This window comes from Rhinoraja longicauda, chromosome 33 (assembly GCF_053455715.1).
Source record: "Rhinoraja longicauda isolate Sanriku21f chromosome 33, sRhiLon1.1, whole genome shotgun sequence".
Classification (NCBI taxonomy): domain Eukaryota; kingdom Metazoa; phylum Chordata; class Chondrichthyes; order Rajiformes; family Arhynchobatidae; genus Rhinoraja; species Rhinoraja longicauda.
In genome coordinates this window covers 19,060,957-19,074,823 of record NC_135985.1, presented here as the reverse complement: position 1 = coordinate 19,074,823, position 13,867 = coordinate 19,060,957, and the positions used below count along the sequence as shown (strand labels likewise).

The following is a 13,867-nucleotide window of genomic DNA, read 5'->3' as shown; positions in this document are numbered from 1 at the left end:
ACAGGTTGTGCGAGTGGGCGGATGCATGGCAGATGCAGTTTAATGTGGATAAGTGTGAGGTTATCCACTTTGGTGGTAAGAATAGGAAGGCAGAGTATTATCTGAATGGTGTCAAGTTAGGGACAGGGGACGTACAACGAGATCTGGGTGTCCTAGTGCATCAGTCACTGAAAGGAAGCATGCAGGTAGGTACAGCAGGCAGTGAAGAAAGCCAATGGAATGTTGGCCTTCATAACAAGAGGAGTTGAGTATAGGAGCAAAGAGGTCCTTCTGCAGTTGTACAGGGCCCTAGTGAGACCGCACCTGGAGTACTGTGTGCAGTTTTGGTCTCCAAATTTGAGGAAGGATATTCTTGCTATTGAGGGCGTGCAGCGTAGGTTTACTAGGTTAATTCCCGGAATGGCGGGACTATCATATGTTGAAAGACTGGAGTGACTAGGTTTGTATACACTGGAATTTAGAAGGATGAGAGGAGATCTTATCGAAACGTATAAGATTATTAAGGGGTTGGACACGTTAGAGGCAGGAAACATGTTCCCAATGTTGGGGGAGTCCAGGACAAGGGGCCACAGTTTAAGAATAAGGGGTAGGCCATTTAGAACTGAGATGAGGAAAAAAAACTTTTTCAGTCAGAGAGTTGTGAATCTGCGGAATTCTCTGCCTCAGAAGGCAGTGGAGGCCAATTCTCTGAATGCATTCAAGAGAGAGCTGGATAGAGCTCTTAAGGATAGCGGAGTCAGGGGGTATGGGGAGAAGGCAGGAACGGGGTACTGATTGAGAATGATCAGCCATGATCACATTGAATGGCGGTGCTGGCTCGAAGGGCCGAATGGCCTCCTCCTGCACCTATTGTCTATTGTCTATTGTCGATAGTCAGGGGCCACATAGTCCTTCCATTGTGCTTGCTGTTGTGTGGTATACTACTTGAAACACAATCCATTGCAATCTGTCCCCATTGAATTGGGTGCAGGTAAACCTCTGTGCTCCGAATTGTGCATGTGAGAACATGTGACTGCAAAGCAACACGTTTCTAAAGGTGTTTAACATTCCAACCAACTGATCGTAGTTCAGAAGACCTTAAAATTGTTAGCAAGCCTAGAATGTTAGAGTGCTTCATCTCCCAGCCAGCTCCAAGTCCCTTGTATACTACAAACTTTTATTCTTTAGATAGGCACAAAATGCTGGAGTAACTCAGCGAGTCAGGCAGCATCTCTGGAGAAAAAGGATGGGTGACGTTTCGAGAAGGGTCCCAATCCAAAACTTCACCTATCCTTTTTCTTCAGCGGTGCTGCCTGACCCACTGATTACTCCATTACTTTGTGTCTAAATTTTGGTGTAAACCAGCATCTGCAGTTCTTCATTTCTAACTTTTATTCCACGTTTGGGTGCTGTGACTGTGTAGTTTAATTTCTGGAGTAATGATCAGTGTTAATTGCCCATTCTTAATTGCCGCTGAACCAAAGAAGCTGTTAAGAACCAACAGTGTTGGAGCCACAAATGGACCAAACAGGGTAAGGACGGCAGATTTCCATCCCCAAAATACATTAATGAATCAGCTGAGCCTTTACAACGGTTCCAGAGCTTTATGGTTAACATTATTAAGGCTGACATTAATTTCAGATCATAATTGAATTACTTTCAGCTGAATTCGCCAGCCTCTTCCCCGCTGTTATCAGAGCCTTGAGCTGACCTCTCATAAGCTAAGGATGTATTCCCGAACTTTCAATTCTCCTCAATGTAGCCCTTGCCCTTTTTTAATCTGCACTTTCTCTGCAGCAGTATTGCTATATTTGGTGCCCTGTTCCCTTTCTCTTTTTGCACCACCAGTTGTACTCATGAGGTTTGATTGGCCTTGAGTACAGTTTGATTACTGACCTGGGTAGCACGCAAACAAAGATATTTTTTTCACTGTATCTCACTACACACGACGATAATAAATCAACACCTATACCATGGTAAGTTTGAGTTTGAGTTGATGTTGGGTTGACGTTGAGTTGAGGTTGAGTTGAGGTTGAGTTGACGTTGAGTTGAGGTTGAGTTGACGTTGGGTTGAGGTTGGGTTGACGTTGAGTTGATGTTGGGTTGATGTTGGGTTGAGGTTGGGTTGACGTTGGGTTGACGTTGGGTTGAGTTTAAGTTAACATTGAGTTGACGTTGAGTTGATGTTGAGTTGACGTTGGGTTGACGTTGGGTTGATGTTGGGTTGAGCTTGGGTTGAAGTTGGGTTGAGATTGAGTTGGCGTTGGGTTCAAGTTTATTTGTCGTTAGGTTAATGTTGGGTTGACGTTGGGTTAAGTTTGAGTTAACGTTGAGTTGACGTTGAGTTGATGTTGAGTTGACGTTGAGTTGACGTTGAGTTGACATTGAATTGGCATTAGATTAGCATTGGGTTGACGTTGGGTTGGCGTTGGGTTGATGTTGGGTTGACGTTGGGTTGACGTTGGGTTGATGTTGAGTTGACGTTGAGTTGATGTTGAGGTTGAGTTGGGGTTGGGTTGAGGTTGAGGTTGAGTTGGGGTTGGGTTGACATTGGGTTGACATTGGGTTGACGTTGGGTTGGCGTTGGGTTGGCGTTGAGTTGATGTTGAATGAGTTTGAGTTGGTGTTGAGTTTGAGTTTGCGACTGAGACTCAAACGCATATCTCTGCTAGTTCAGCAGCTTAACTGATACATGACCAAAATTAAAACAGAGAAGCCAACAAAAGTGACAATGAAGCTAATAGGCTCCTGGGCTAACTGGCTATGCCTCTGGACAGTTGCCGTTACGAAGGTGGTCATGAGCTACTGTAGAGGGGTGGGTGAGGTGGTGAAGAGCTCCCAAGTTGCTGATCATTTTCACTTAACCCACTATATTTGACGAGAGGGGAACACAGCCCCACGGTCAATCTTCTGATCTTGCTGAAATGTAACTTGCAACAACACAGAGGCACGACTGATGGAGCTGACACATCGCAGGTCCGGCAACCCAAGTTCACCGCTGCTGTCTGTGTGGAGTTTGCACGTACTCCATGTAAACCTGTGAGTGCTTCGGTTTTCTCCCACGTCCCACTGTAAGGTACCCACAGAATGTAAGTCAGTGGGAGAATCTGTGGGAAATTGATGGGAATGTGGGGAGAATATAAACTAGGATCGTTGTAGGTGGCTGCTGGTAGGTGGCACAGCTCAGTGACCTGACGACCATCTCCATGCTGCATGACTCCACGACTTTCCTTCCAACTCAGTGAGCCTCACCCAAGCTCCAGCACTAACTATCAATCGTTCAACAACACATAATCACATAAGCTTTCGTCAGATTCTTCCTGAGGATTGGACACATGGAAAGGAACAGCAGATATGACAAATTACATTAAGAACACATCATTTTAGCAACATAATCTTTCTAACGAGTTGCCAAATACTCAAAACATGGGTGATGGATGGCCTGAGTGGACTCGGTGGTGCGAAGGGCCTGTTTCTACGCTGCATCTTTCAATCAATCAATCAATCAATCAATCAAGCAATCAATCAATCAATCAATCAATCAATCAATCAATCAATCAATCAATCAATCAATCAATCAATCAATGTGAGCTGAAGATAGACACAAAATGCTGGAATAACAGCGGGACAGGCAGCATCTCTGGAGAGAAGGAATGGGTGACGTTGCGGGTCGAGATCCTTCTTCAGACCGATGTCAGGGGAGAGGGAGATACAGAGATAAGGAAGTGTGCTGATTTTCACCATCCCTCCCCCTCATCCCCAGTCCCCAGGCACTGCCCTCTGTAACCCAGGGTAACCCAACACAGTTCAATAGGTCCAATGATGCTCTTTCTGCGGGATTCGGCCACTGAATGGGCCGATTGTTCCACGGTGAAAGAACAGCAAACGTTAATCAAAAGTAAACCTGCCTGGATCAGTGCTTTCCTTTCCAATTCCGTGGTGGTGAGAGTGGTAACTGGACTACACAAATCCTGACCACAGGATTGCAAACTCACCCAAAACACACTGCAAGCATTTTCACGAATGCTAATCTTGCAGATTCTTTGGTGATATAATCATTGGTCATAATGACTGGTTTGAGATTCCTGATTTATAATTTACCCATTTATTCTACATGTCCTGTCTTAAAATATAAATAATATTGTTACATTTATACTTCCATCCCTCTGAGCTGCTTGTGCATTCATGGGAATCATACGACCAAGCCCCTATTGATCCCTGTGCATCTTAATCTTCTGGATCAGCCTACCTTGGGAATCTTTATCAAATGCCTTATTAAAATCCATGTGGACAACATCCAACACACGACCCTCACCCATTATCTTCGTCTGCTAAAAAAAACTCGATCAAGTTAGCAAGACCTGACCTGCATTGTACAAAGTCATGTGTAGGAAGGAACTGCAGATGCTGGTTTAAATCGAAGAGAGGCACAAAATGCTGGAGTAACTCAGCGGGACAGGCAGCATCTCGGGCGAGAAGGAATGGGTGACGTTTCGGGTCGAGACCCTTCTTCAGACTGATGTGAGGTTCACTGGCCAATAATTCCCTGGACTCTTTCTACTCCCTCTCTTCAATAAAGGAACAACTTTAGCTACTCTCCAGTCCTCTGGGCCCACACCTATGGCGAGAGAAGATGCAAATATCTTTGCCGAGGCTCCTGCAATCTCCTCTCTTGCCTCCCTCAATAAACTGGGATAGATCCCATCAGGTGCTGGGGATTTATCCACCTTAATGCTCTGCACGAGCCCTAACAACACCTCCTTCTTAATCTCAAACCACCCATGTGTATTTAGTATTTTCACCACACTGATCTCACTCCATCACTGGCCCACAAGCATGGGGAGATTTACAGAGGCCAATTAACCTTCAAACCAACGCATCCTAGCGATGTGGGAGGAAACACGAGTACCTGGAGAAAACCTTCTCGAGTACCTTCAACAACAGAGTGGTTGCACCAAGATGCAGTACAGAACGCCACAGGAGATCCTTATTCCCTGTGGCTATCAAACTGTACAACCTCCCCCTTCTGTCGTGGGGTAGACTGACCCCCTCCATCACCCCCCCCCCCCCCCAATCTTTGCACATCCCCAATCCTTTCCACTCACCACTTTAATTTCATGTTTCATGTATCTTTGTTTTACGACTGTTGGCAGATCAATTTCCCTCCTGGGATAAATAAAGTTCCATCGTATCATAACGTAAAACGCTATGCAGCTACAGGAAGAACGTGCAAACTCCACACGGACAGCACTGCAGGTCAAGATTGAACCTGGCACACTGGAGCTGTGTGTAAACAGCTGTTTGTAATGGCTGTACCACTGTGCTGGCCTAATTCATTGGGTTAAACCTATTTTGGCATCAGAAAAAAATGTTATATCGTACTTTAAGGGCCACGATTCACTATTGGGGATATTGGTATTGATTTATGCTTTAAATACAGTGAAGTACAGTGAAAAACGTAGTTTGTGTGCGTCCAGGCAAATCATACCATACATGAGCACAATCAAGTCTTTCACAAGCACAACAGGTAGTGCAAAGAAAAAAATATCAGAGGGTAGTATTACTGCGTTCTCGCATCACAGTTAAGAAAATACAGCTTGGAACAAGGAAAACTAAAGTCCAAGGTCTGCAACGAGATAGCTGGAAGATTGGGACCTTAGACTAGCTCATGAAAGGACTCTTCAGTCGTCTCGCAACAGAGGGGGAGCAACTGTTCCTGAATCTGGTGGTACGTACTTTCAAGCGTAATCTTTGATTACGTCGGTTGCTTTCCCAAGGCAGCGTGATGTGCAGATGGAGTTGATGGGAGGGGGTTGGTCAGTGTGATGGACTGGGCTATTTCCACAGCTCTCTGCAATTTCTTGCTGCCTTGGCAGAGCTATTGGCCAACAAAGCTGCAATGCATCACAACAGGATACTTACTGCGGTGCACGTATCGAAGTCGGTGAGAGTCGTTGCACACATGCCACACTTCCTCAGTCACCGTTTCTGGTTTGCTTCATGCAACTACCAGCCATGTTGTGATCACCTGAAAGCACCGTGCAACCAGTGAATTATATTGTAAGGTCCTTGTGTGGATGAATAAAGCAGGAGGTTTTGTGACCTGAAGGCTACAAACATCAAGCAAGTTGAATAATCCACTAGGTCTCTTTTCTTCTAGTGAGGCAGATTGGGGGTGGATTATTGACCAGGATAACAACAATTACCAGTATTTATTTAGCACCTCAATTATAGTAAAACATGGTACTTCACAGGAAGGTCCCATAAGGAGCACAGACACAAAATGCTAGAGTAACTCAGCGGGACTGGCAGCATCTCTGGAGAAAAGGAATGGGTGATGCTTCGGGCTGAGACCCTTCTTCAGACTGATGTTGCTGAACTCTCGTCGGAGAGAGGAGAACTTCTTCAAAGTAGACATACCTTGAGGGGATTTTGCAATGGAGCGGACAAAATGTGTAGGAAAGACCTGCAGATGCTGGTTTAAATCGAAGGTAGACACAAAATGCTGGAGTAACTCATCGGGTCAGGCAGCATCTCTGGAAATAAGGAATGGGTGACGTTTCGGGTCGAGACCCTTCTTCAGACTGAAGTTGCCTTAAGGAGCTGTTGGAATTAATAACCAAAAGCTTGGCCAAAGAAAAATTTAGTTTAGTCTAGATTAGTTTAGTTTAGTGCAGTTCAGTTGAGTTTGGAGATACAGCATTGAAACAGGCCATTCTGCCCACTGAGTCCGTGCCGACCATTGATCACCCGAGCACTAGTTCTATCCCACACACTAGGGACAACTAGGGACAAATCACAGAAACCAATTAACCTGCAAATCTGTACGTCTTTGGAACGTGCGAGGAAACATACGTAGAAAACCCACGCGGTCACGGGGAGAACGTATACACTCCGTATAGACAGCACCTGTAGTCAGGATCAAACCTGGGTCTCTGGCACTGTGGCAGCAACTTGACCGCTTGTGGCAGCACCTGAGACCCAGGTTCAATCCTGACTACTGGTGGTTGTCTGTACGAAGTTTGTACGCTCTCCCCGTGACCGCGTGGGTTTTCTCCGGGTGCTCCGGCTTGCTCCCACACTCCAAAGACGTACAGGTTTGTAGGTTAATTGGGCTTGGTATAAATGTGAAATTGTCCCTAGTGTGTGTAGGATAATGTTAATGTGCGGAGATCGCTGGTCGGCGCGGACCCGGTGGGTCGAAGGGCCTGTTTCCGCGCTGTACCGCTAAACTAAACCTCAGCCTGCCTGTTTAATGGGTGTTCCCGTTGTCTCTCTCAGCTCTGAGGCGTTCAGCAGCAGGCGGGGGGCAAGGGAAGAAGCCAAGAAAGTGATGATCGTCATAACCGACGGTGAGTCCCACGACAGCCCCCACCTGAAGCAAGTCATCGAGGACGCCGAGAGGGACAACATCACCAGATACGCCATCGCGGTAGGTCTCGTCGTCCACCCTCTGGCGTGGTCTTGTAGGGACAGCGACTACCATTGTGTTAGGTGACATACAGCAGGAACAAGGACATAAGGGGTTAATCCTGGGTTGAATTGGCATCTCACCCAGTCACAGCCCATTCATTCGTCAGAGGAGCAGAATTAGGCTATTCAGTGCATCAAGTCTACTCTGCCATTCAATCATGGCTAATCTATCTTTCCCTCTCAACTCCATTCTCCTGCCTTCTCCCCATTACCACTGACACCTGGACTAATCAGTTGCCACCTCCAGTAAACCACCCCACCTGTGTCTCCACACTGAGCGGCACAGTGGGGCAGCTCATCAAGCCACTGCCTCACAGTGCCAGACTGACCTCAGGATTCTGTCTCGGTGCAGTCTGCATGTTCTCCTTGCGACTGCCCGGGTATCTCCTGGGTTCCCCAATTTCTCCCACATTACAAAGTCAGTCGGTGAATTGTGTCCCGTATCTGAGGGGGGATGTGCTGGCCTTGAAGAGGAAGCTTATGAGAATGATCCCGGGGATGATGGGGTTAATGAATGAGGAGCATGTGACAGCTCTGGGCCTGTACCCGCTGGAGTTTAGAAGGATGAGGGGGATCTACATTGAGATTTACCGAATAGTGACATGCCTGGATAGAGTAGATGTGGAGAGGGTGTTTCCATTGGTGGGAGAGTCTCGGGCCAATGAGCACAGCCTCAGTATAACGTCCCTTTATAAAGGAGACAAAGAGAAATCTCTTTAGTCAGAGGGTGATGAATCTGTGGAATTCATTGCCATAAACGGCTGTGGAGGCCCTCTTTGGATGTTTTTAAAGGGGAGATGAACAGGTTCGTGATTAGTACGGGTGTCAGGGGTTATGGGGAGAGGCCAGGAGAGTGGGGGTGAGAGGGAAAGATAGATCAGCCATGATTGAATGACGGAGTGGACTCGATGGGCCGAATGGCCTCATTCTGCTCCTCTCACATTATTGGTTGCTGTAAACCATCCTTTGGTGGAAGTGAGTGGTGGAACAAGTGCGGATTGGGATTGCTGCACGAGCTGGAATAACCGCAGAGGGCTGAATGGCCTCTTGCGCCACAGAAATACTGTATTTAACTTCAACATCTTTGATCTAACCTGCTGTGCCTATTTCACTCTATGAATCGCATGGTAAAACTGCTCGTACAATTTCACCCACCTTACCGGAGGGGGCACCGTGCCAACTGCAGACCTCCGAACCTTCAGCCAACATCCCCCGTCCATCGTGAAGACGAATGAACGCTGAGCGGAGCGTCCTTGCTGCAGCAGAGACTTCAGGATGGAAGGGGGGGGGGGTCGGTCACACTGAGCAAAACCTCTGCTCCCTTCTGCAGGTGCTTGGCTACTACAACCGAAGAGGAATCAACCCGAGTGGCTTCCTGAAGGAGATCAAGTCCATCGCCAGCCACCCGGACGAGAAACATTTCTTCAACGTCTCCGATGAGTCGGCCCTGAAAGATATTGTGGATGCTCTTGGAGCTCGGATCTTCAGGCTGGAAGGTGAGGTTTAATGGGGGATGAAAAGAAAATAAGGAATCTCCACACCTTCAAAATGCTGGAGTAACTCAGCGGGTCAGGCAGCATCTCAGGAGAGGAGGAATGGGTGACGTTTTGGGTCGAGACCCTTCTTCAGACTGATGTCAGTCTGAAGAAGGGTCTCGACCTGAAACGTCACCCGTTCCTTCTCTCCTGAGTTGCTGCCTGACCCGCTGAGTTACTCCAGCATTGCGTGTCTACCTGGGATTTGAACCAGCATCTGCAGTTATTTTCCTGCACACCTCCACACCTCCTCTCGCTAACAGTCAATGAAGTGTCATTGTAATCCCTGTTGCCAAGTGCAATTTGCTGCCCGTTGGCGCACGGCAATGTTTCCCGGGCAGCAGTGTGGCGAAGGTTTGGGTATTGGTTGAAGGATCAGGTTTGGTTTGAATCCAACCCCATCCCACTTCAAGGACGGCCGTCGGTTTTCCACACATCGACTGAGAGGGCAGATGCGGCCCCAGTTTGGCATCTCATTCAGAAGATGCAATCATACGCAACGCGGCAACGGTGTAGAGCCAGGCTGGTTTTTATCTGGAGTATTGTGTGTCGTTTTGACCTCCTGATTTGAGGAAGGACATTCTTGCTATTGAGGGAGTGCAGCGTAGGTTCACCAGGTTAATTCCCGGGGGTGGTGGGACTAACATTTGATGAAAGAATGGATCAACTGGGCTTGTATTCACTGGGATTTAGATGGATTCGAGGGGATCTTACAGAGATTGGACAGGCTAGATGCAGGAAAAATGTTCCCGATGTTGGGGGAGTCCAGAAAACAGGAGTCACAGTTTAAGAATAAGGGGTAGGCCATTTCGGACTGAGATGAGAAAAAAAAAATTCAGCCAGAGAGTTGTGAATCTGTGGAATTCTCTGCCACAGAAGGCAGTGAGGGCTAATTCACTGGATATATTCAAGAGAGAGTTAGATATAGCTCTTGGGGCTAAAGGAATCAAGGGATATGGGGAGAAAGCAGGAACGGGGCACTGATTTTGGATGATTAGCCATGATCATGTTGAATGGCGGTGCTGGCTCGAAGGGCCGAATGGCCTACTCCCGCACCTATTTTCCATCTTTCTATGTTTCTATGTTTTTATTTCTCAGTGTGGTGCCAGGGTGAGGCAGGGAGGAGACAAGGTGCAACCACGGAGACACACCAAAGAATTAAAGGCGCAGAAGGGTTGACTTGCATGTTTGACAAAACCATGGGTTTGTGGGCCGTGTTGAGAAAGACTTCGTAAGTCATTGGAGCAGAATTAGGTCATTCGGCCCATCGAGTCTATTCCGCCATTCAATCATGGTTGGTCTATCTTTCCCTCTCAAGCCCATTCTCCTGCCTTCCCCCGTAACCTTTGACGCCCTTACTAATCAAGAATTTATCAATCTCCGCTTTTAAAATACTCAATAACTTGGCCTCCACAGCTGCCTGTGGCAATGAATTCCACAGGTTCACCACCCCCTGACAAAATAAATACCTCCTAGTCTCCTTTCTAAAGGTACGTTCTTTTATTCGGAGGCTGTGCCCTCTGGTCCTAGACACTCCCACTAGTGGAAACATCCTCTCCACATCCACTCTATCCAGGCCGCTCACTATTCAGTAAGTTTTAATGAGTCCTTGGGAGACTTGGAGATTTGCTGCATTACATCCTGAAGATGGTGGACAGAGTGTCCATTGTGCACTGGGAATGGAAGGAGGGAGTTTTCTTTAACCTTGTTCGATGATGGGAAGGTATCCCTTTCCCATTTCAATGTCCTTCACCAGGAGTTACAAAGAAAATGTGCATTTATTGAGTCTGAATTGTAACTGGGCACTGAACAGTGGCAAACATTTCTTTCTTTTTTTAATATCAGGAACTAATATTCAGAATGAAACATCCTTTCAGCTGGAAATGTCACAAGCAGGATTTTCAACACATTTTGTCGAGGTAAGGCTTATTTTCATCCTCATTTCACCAGATGTAGATCCTTTCTTCCCAGGTATTTATTTCACAAAATGCTGGAGTAACTCAGCAGGTCAGGCGGCATCTCAGGAGAGAAGGAATGGGTGACGTTTTGGGTCGAGACCCCCTTTCTTCCCTGTCTCACCCCCACTTCCCCGATGAGTTCCACTTCCCCGATGAGTTCCACTTCCCCGATGAGCCCCACTTCCCCGATCAGTTCCACTTCCCCGATCAGTTCCACTTCCCCGATCAGTTCCACTTCCTCGATCAGTTCCACTTCCCCGATCAGTTCCACTTCCCCGATCAGTTCCACTTCCCCGATCAGTTCCACTTCCCCGATGAGTTCAGGCCAAGCTGAAGAAAAGTCTCGAGTTGCTTACGGTACTTTGGGAGGTCAGGGTCAGGGTCAGGGTCAGCATTTGCAAGTTGGAGTGGAATTGGCCAACACTCCTAGACTGTGTTCAAAATTTAGCCTGGGTCATTAGGGAGGGACTTTAAATTTTGACATCACCTTTGACAACCACTGCCCATACCATTTATTTTATAGGTGTAAAAAACACTTCTGAGGTGATCACAAGAACACAAGAACACAAGAAAATAGGAGCAGGAGTAGGCCAACCGGCCCCTCGAGCCTGCTCCGCCATTCAATACGATCATGGCTGATCCTACCCCAACCCCCTTCCCACTATCGCCCTTCTTCCCACCCAAAAGAACCGTGCGATCTCCTGGGAGAGGCGAAAAACCGGATAAAAACCCAGGCCAATTTGGGGAAAAAAATCCGGGAAATTCCTCTCCGACCCCAAGCTAGGCGATTGAAACTTGTCCAGGACCAGGATTACTCAGGTCTTACTATACTAACCATAGCTCATGTCCACTTCCCGTAACCCCTAATTCCCTTCTCTATTAAAAAACAATCTATTTCTGTTTTACATTTATTTAACGTTCCTGCTGTAGTTCCTGATGTAGGGAGCTGCAGCCATTTTGTGCATAGCAAGCACGCACAAACAGCAGTAGCACGCAGTAACTCAAATTTCACTGTACCTTAATTGGTACATGTGACAATAAATTGTTCTTGAAATCGTGGAATATTGAAATCTTGAAATCTTAAATTCAGTGAAGATGTAGTTCTGAGGGGTGAGAGGAATATCAACCCCCCCCCCCTCCTCCTCACCTGTGTCTACCTATTACCGACCATGTTTTGTCCTGCCTCTCCCTTTTTCCACTTTTCTTCTCCCCCCTCCCCCCTACAATCAGTCTGAAAAAGGGTCATGACTCAAAACGTCACCTGCCCATGTTCTCCAGAGATGCTGCCTGACCTAGTTGAGTTACTCCAGCACTTTTGAGCTTTTATGCATTTTAACCCGCATCTGCAGTTCTTTGTTTCCATGTTCTCCCATTGATTTTAATTATTAAATGGACCAAGGATAGGAAAGAAGTCAGGGATGTTGAAAGTTTTTGGAGAGGAGAACAACTTACAATATTAAGGTCCTGACCCAAAACTATCTACTTCCTCCTTAGATGTTGTCTGACCCGCTGAGTTCCTCCAGCGCTCTGTATTTTGCTCAAGATTCCAACCTCCGCAGTTCCTTGTGCCTCTGATATTATAACTGATCAAAAGTGCGACATGGGTGCTTTCAGCCTTCGTGAAAAAAACACTGGTCTTTTAATCTATCTCCTCTTTCCCAGATCTTGAATCCCCTGGTGTGTCTTTACAAAACCACCTGTCCCTATTTCAGATTATTTTCTTGTTAGTATTTCCAATGATTCTAAACTGACTGAGTGCTGGAGCCATGAAAGTGTGATCCAATATTGATTCCGTCATTAAATGCACTCAGGGGAAGATAAGAAGGCGTATTCTTGGCATCACAGCTCAAACAGCTGAGAATCATTGGAAAAATTAATACATTAAATCTCAAGGAAAAGCAGAATGTATTGGAAAGCTGCAGCATGCGAATTATCAGCTGGGAAAGAGAAGACTGATTTAAAAGATCAGTGGCTCACAGACTCTACGTTACACCTTTAAGCTGTTAGACCTTTACACCTTAGAATTTAGAGATGCAGCGCGGAAACAGGCCCTTCGGCCCACCTAGTCCGCATCGACCAGTACACTAGCACTATCCTACACACGAGGGACAATTTACAATTTACTGAAGCCAGTTAAACTACACACCTGAACGTCTTTGGAGTGCAGGAGTAAACCGGAGCACCTGGAGAAAAACCAGGCGTCCACAGGGAGAATGTACAAATTCCGTACGGACAGCACCTGTAGTCAGGATCGAACCCTGGTCTCTGGCGCTGTAAGGCAGCAGCTGTACCACGGCACCACCGTGCTGCCACCACACCTACCTATGCATCTCAGTTAGAAATGACAGCCCTCTGACCATGTAAATATGCCCTCCCATTCAAGATTGTCCCACTGGTGGAAACGCCTCAGCATTTACCAGTCATGTCCCCTGAGGATCTACAACTTTTTAAAAATAGGATCACACTTCATTCTTCTAATATACCCTTGGAGCTGGAGACAAGATTTTGCTCTAAAGGTTCCTAGAGATGGGACTTCAGAGGTAAGAGTGATGTCCATTGAACCACAGTCAATACACAGCTGGGGTTTGCCCCGGGCTTGTTACCCTCTTCAGAGTATCAGCCCGTTCTCACTATTTGCCCCACAGCATGTTAGCCATAAGCCACGGAAACAGGCGCTTTGGCCCATCATGGCCCTTGCTGTCCATAAATCACCCATTTACACTACTTCTGAATTCATCCCATTTAATTTAATCCTCATCACAGTTTCATCAGCTTCCCTTCCCCCCTTATTCTCCCGATTCCACCACTCACCGACACACTAGGGGCAACTCATAGTGGTCGATTATTCCACCATCCCGCACGTCTTTGAGATATGAAAGGAAACTCGATCGATCACAGGGAGAACATGTAAACTCCACACAC

General features: G+C 46.8%; 1 protein-coding gene across 1 annotated transcript in view; it reads left to right on the top strand.

The window, feature by feature from the left end:
- The window catches only part of LOC144609069 (integrin alpha-11-like), a 159,898-nt gene that overhangs the window by 75,697 nt on the left and 70,334 nt on the right, over positions 1–13,867 (top strand). The window contains exons 8-10 of the mRNA XM_078427415.1: positions 7,261–7,411; positions 8,783–8,948; positions 10,833–10,906. Of these exons, the coding sequence (XP_078283541.1) occupies positions 7,261–7,411; positions 8,783–8,948; positions 10,833–10,906 (391 nt within the window). The remainder of the gene's footprint in view (positions 1–7,260; positions 7,412–8,782; positions 8,949–10,832; positions 10,907–13,867) is intronic.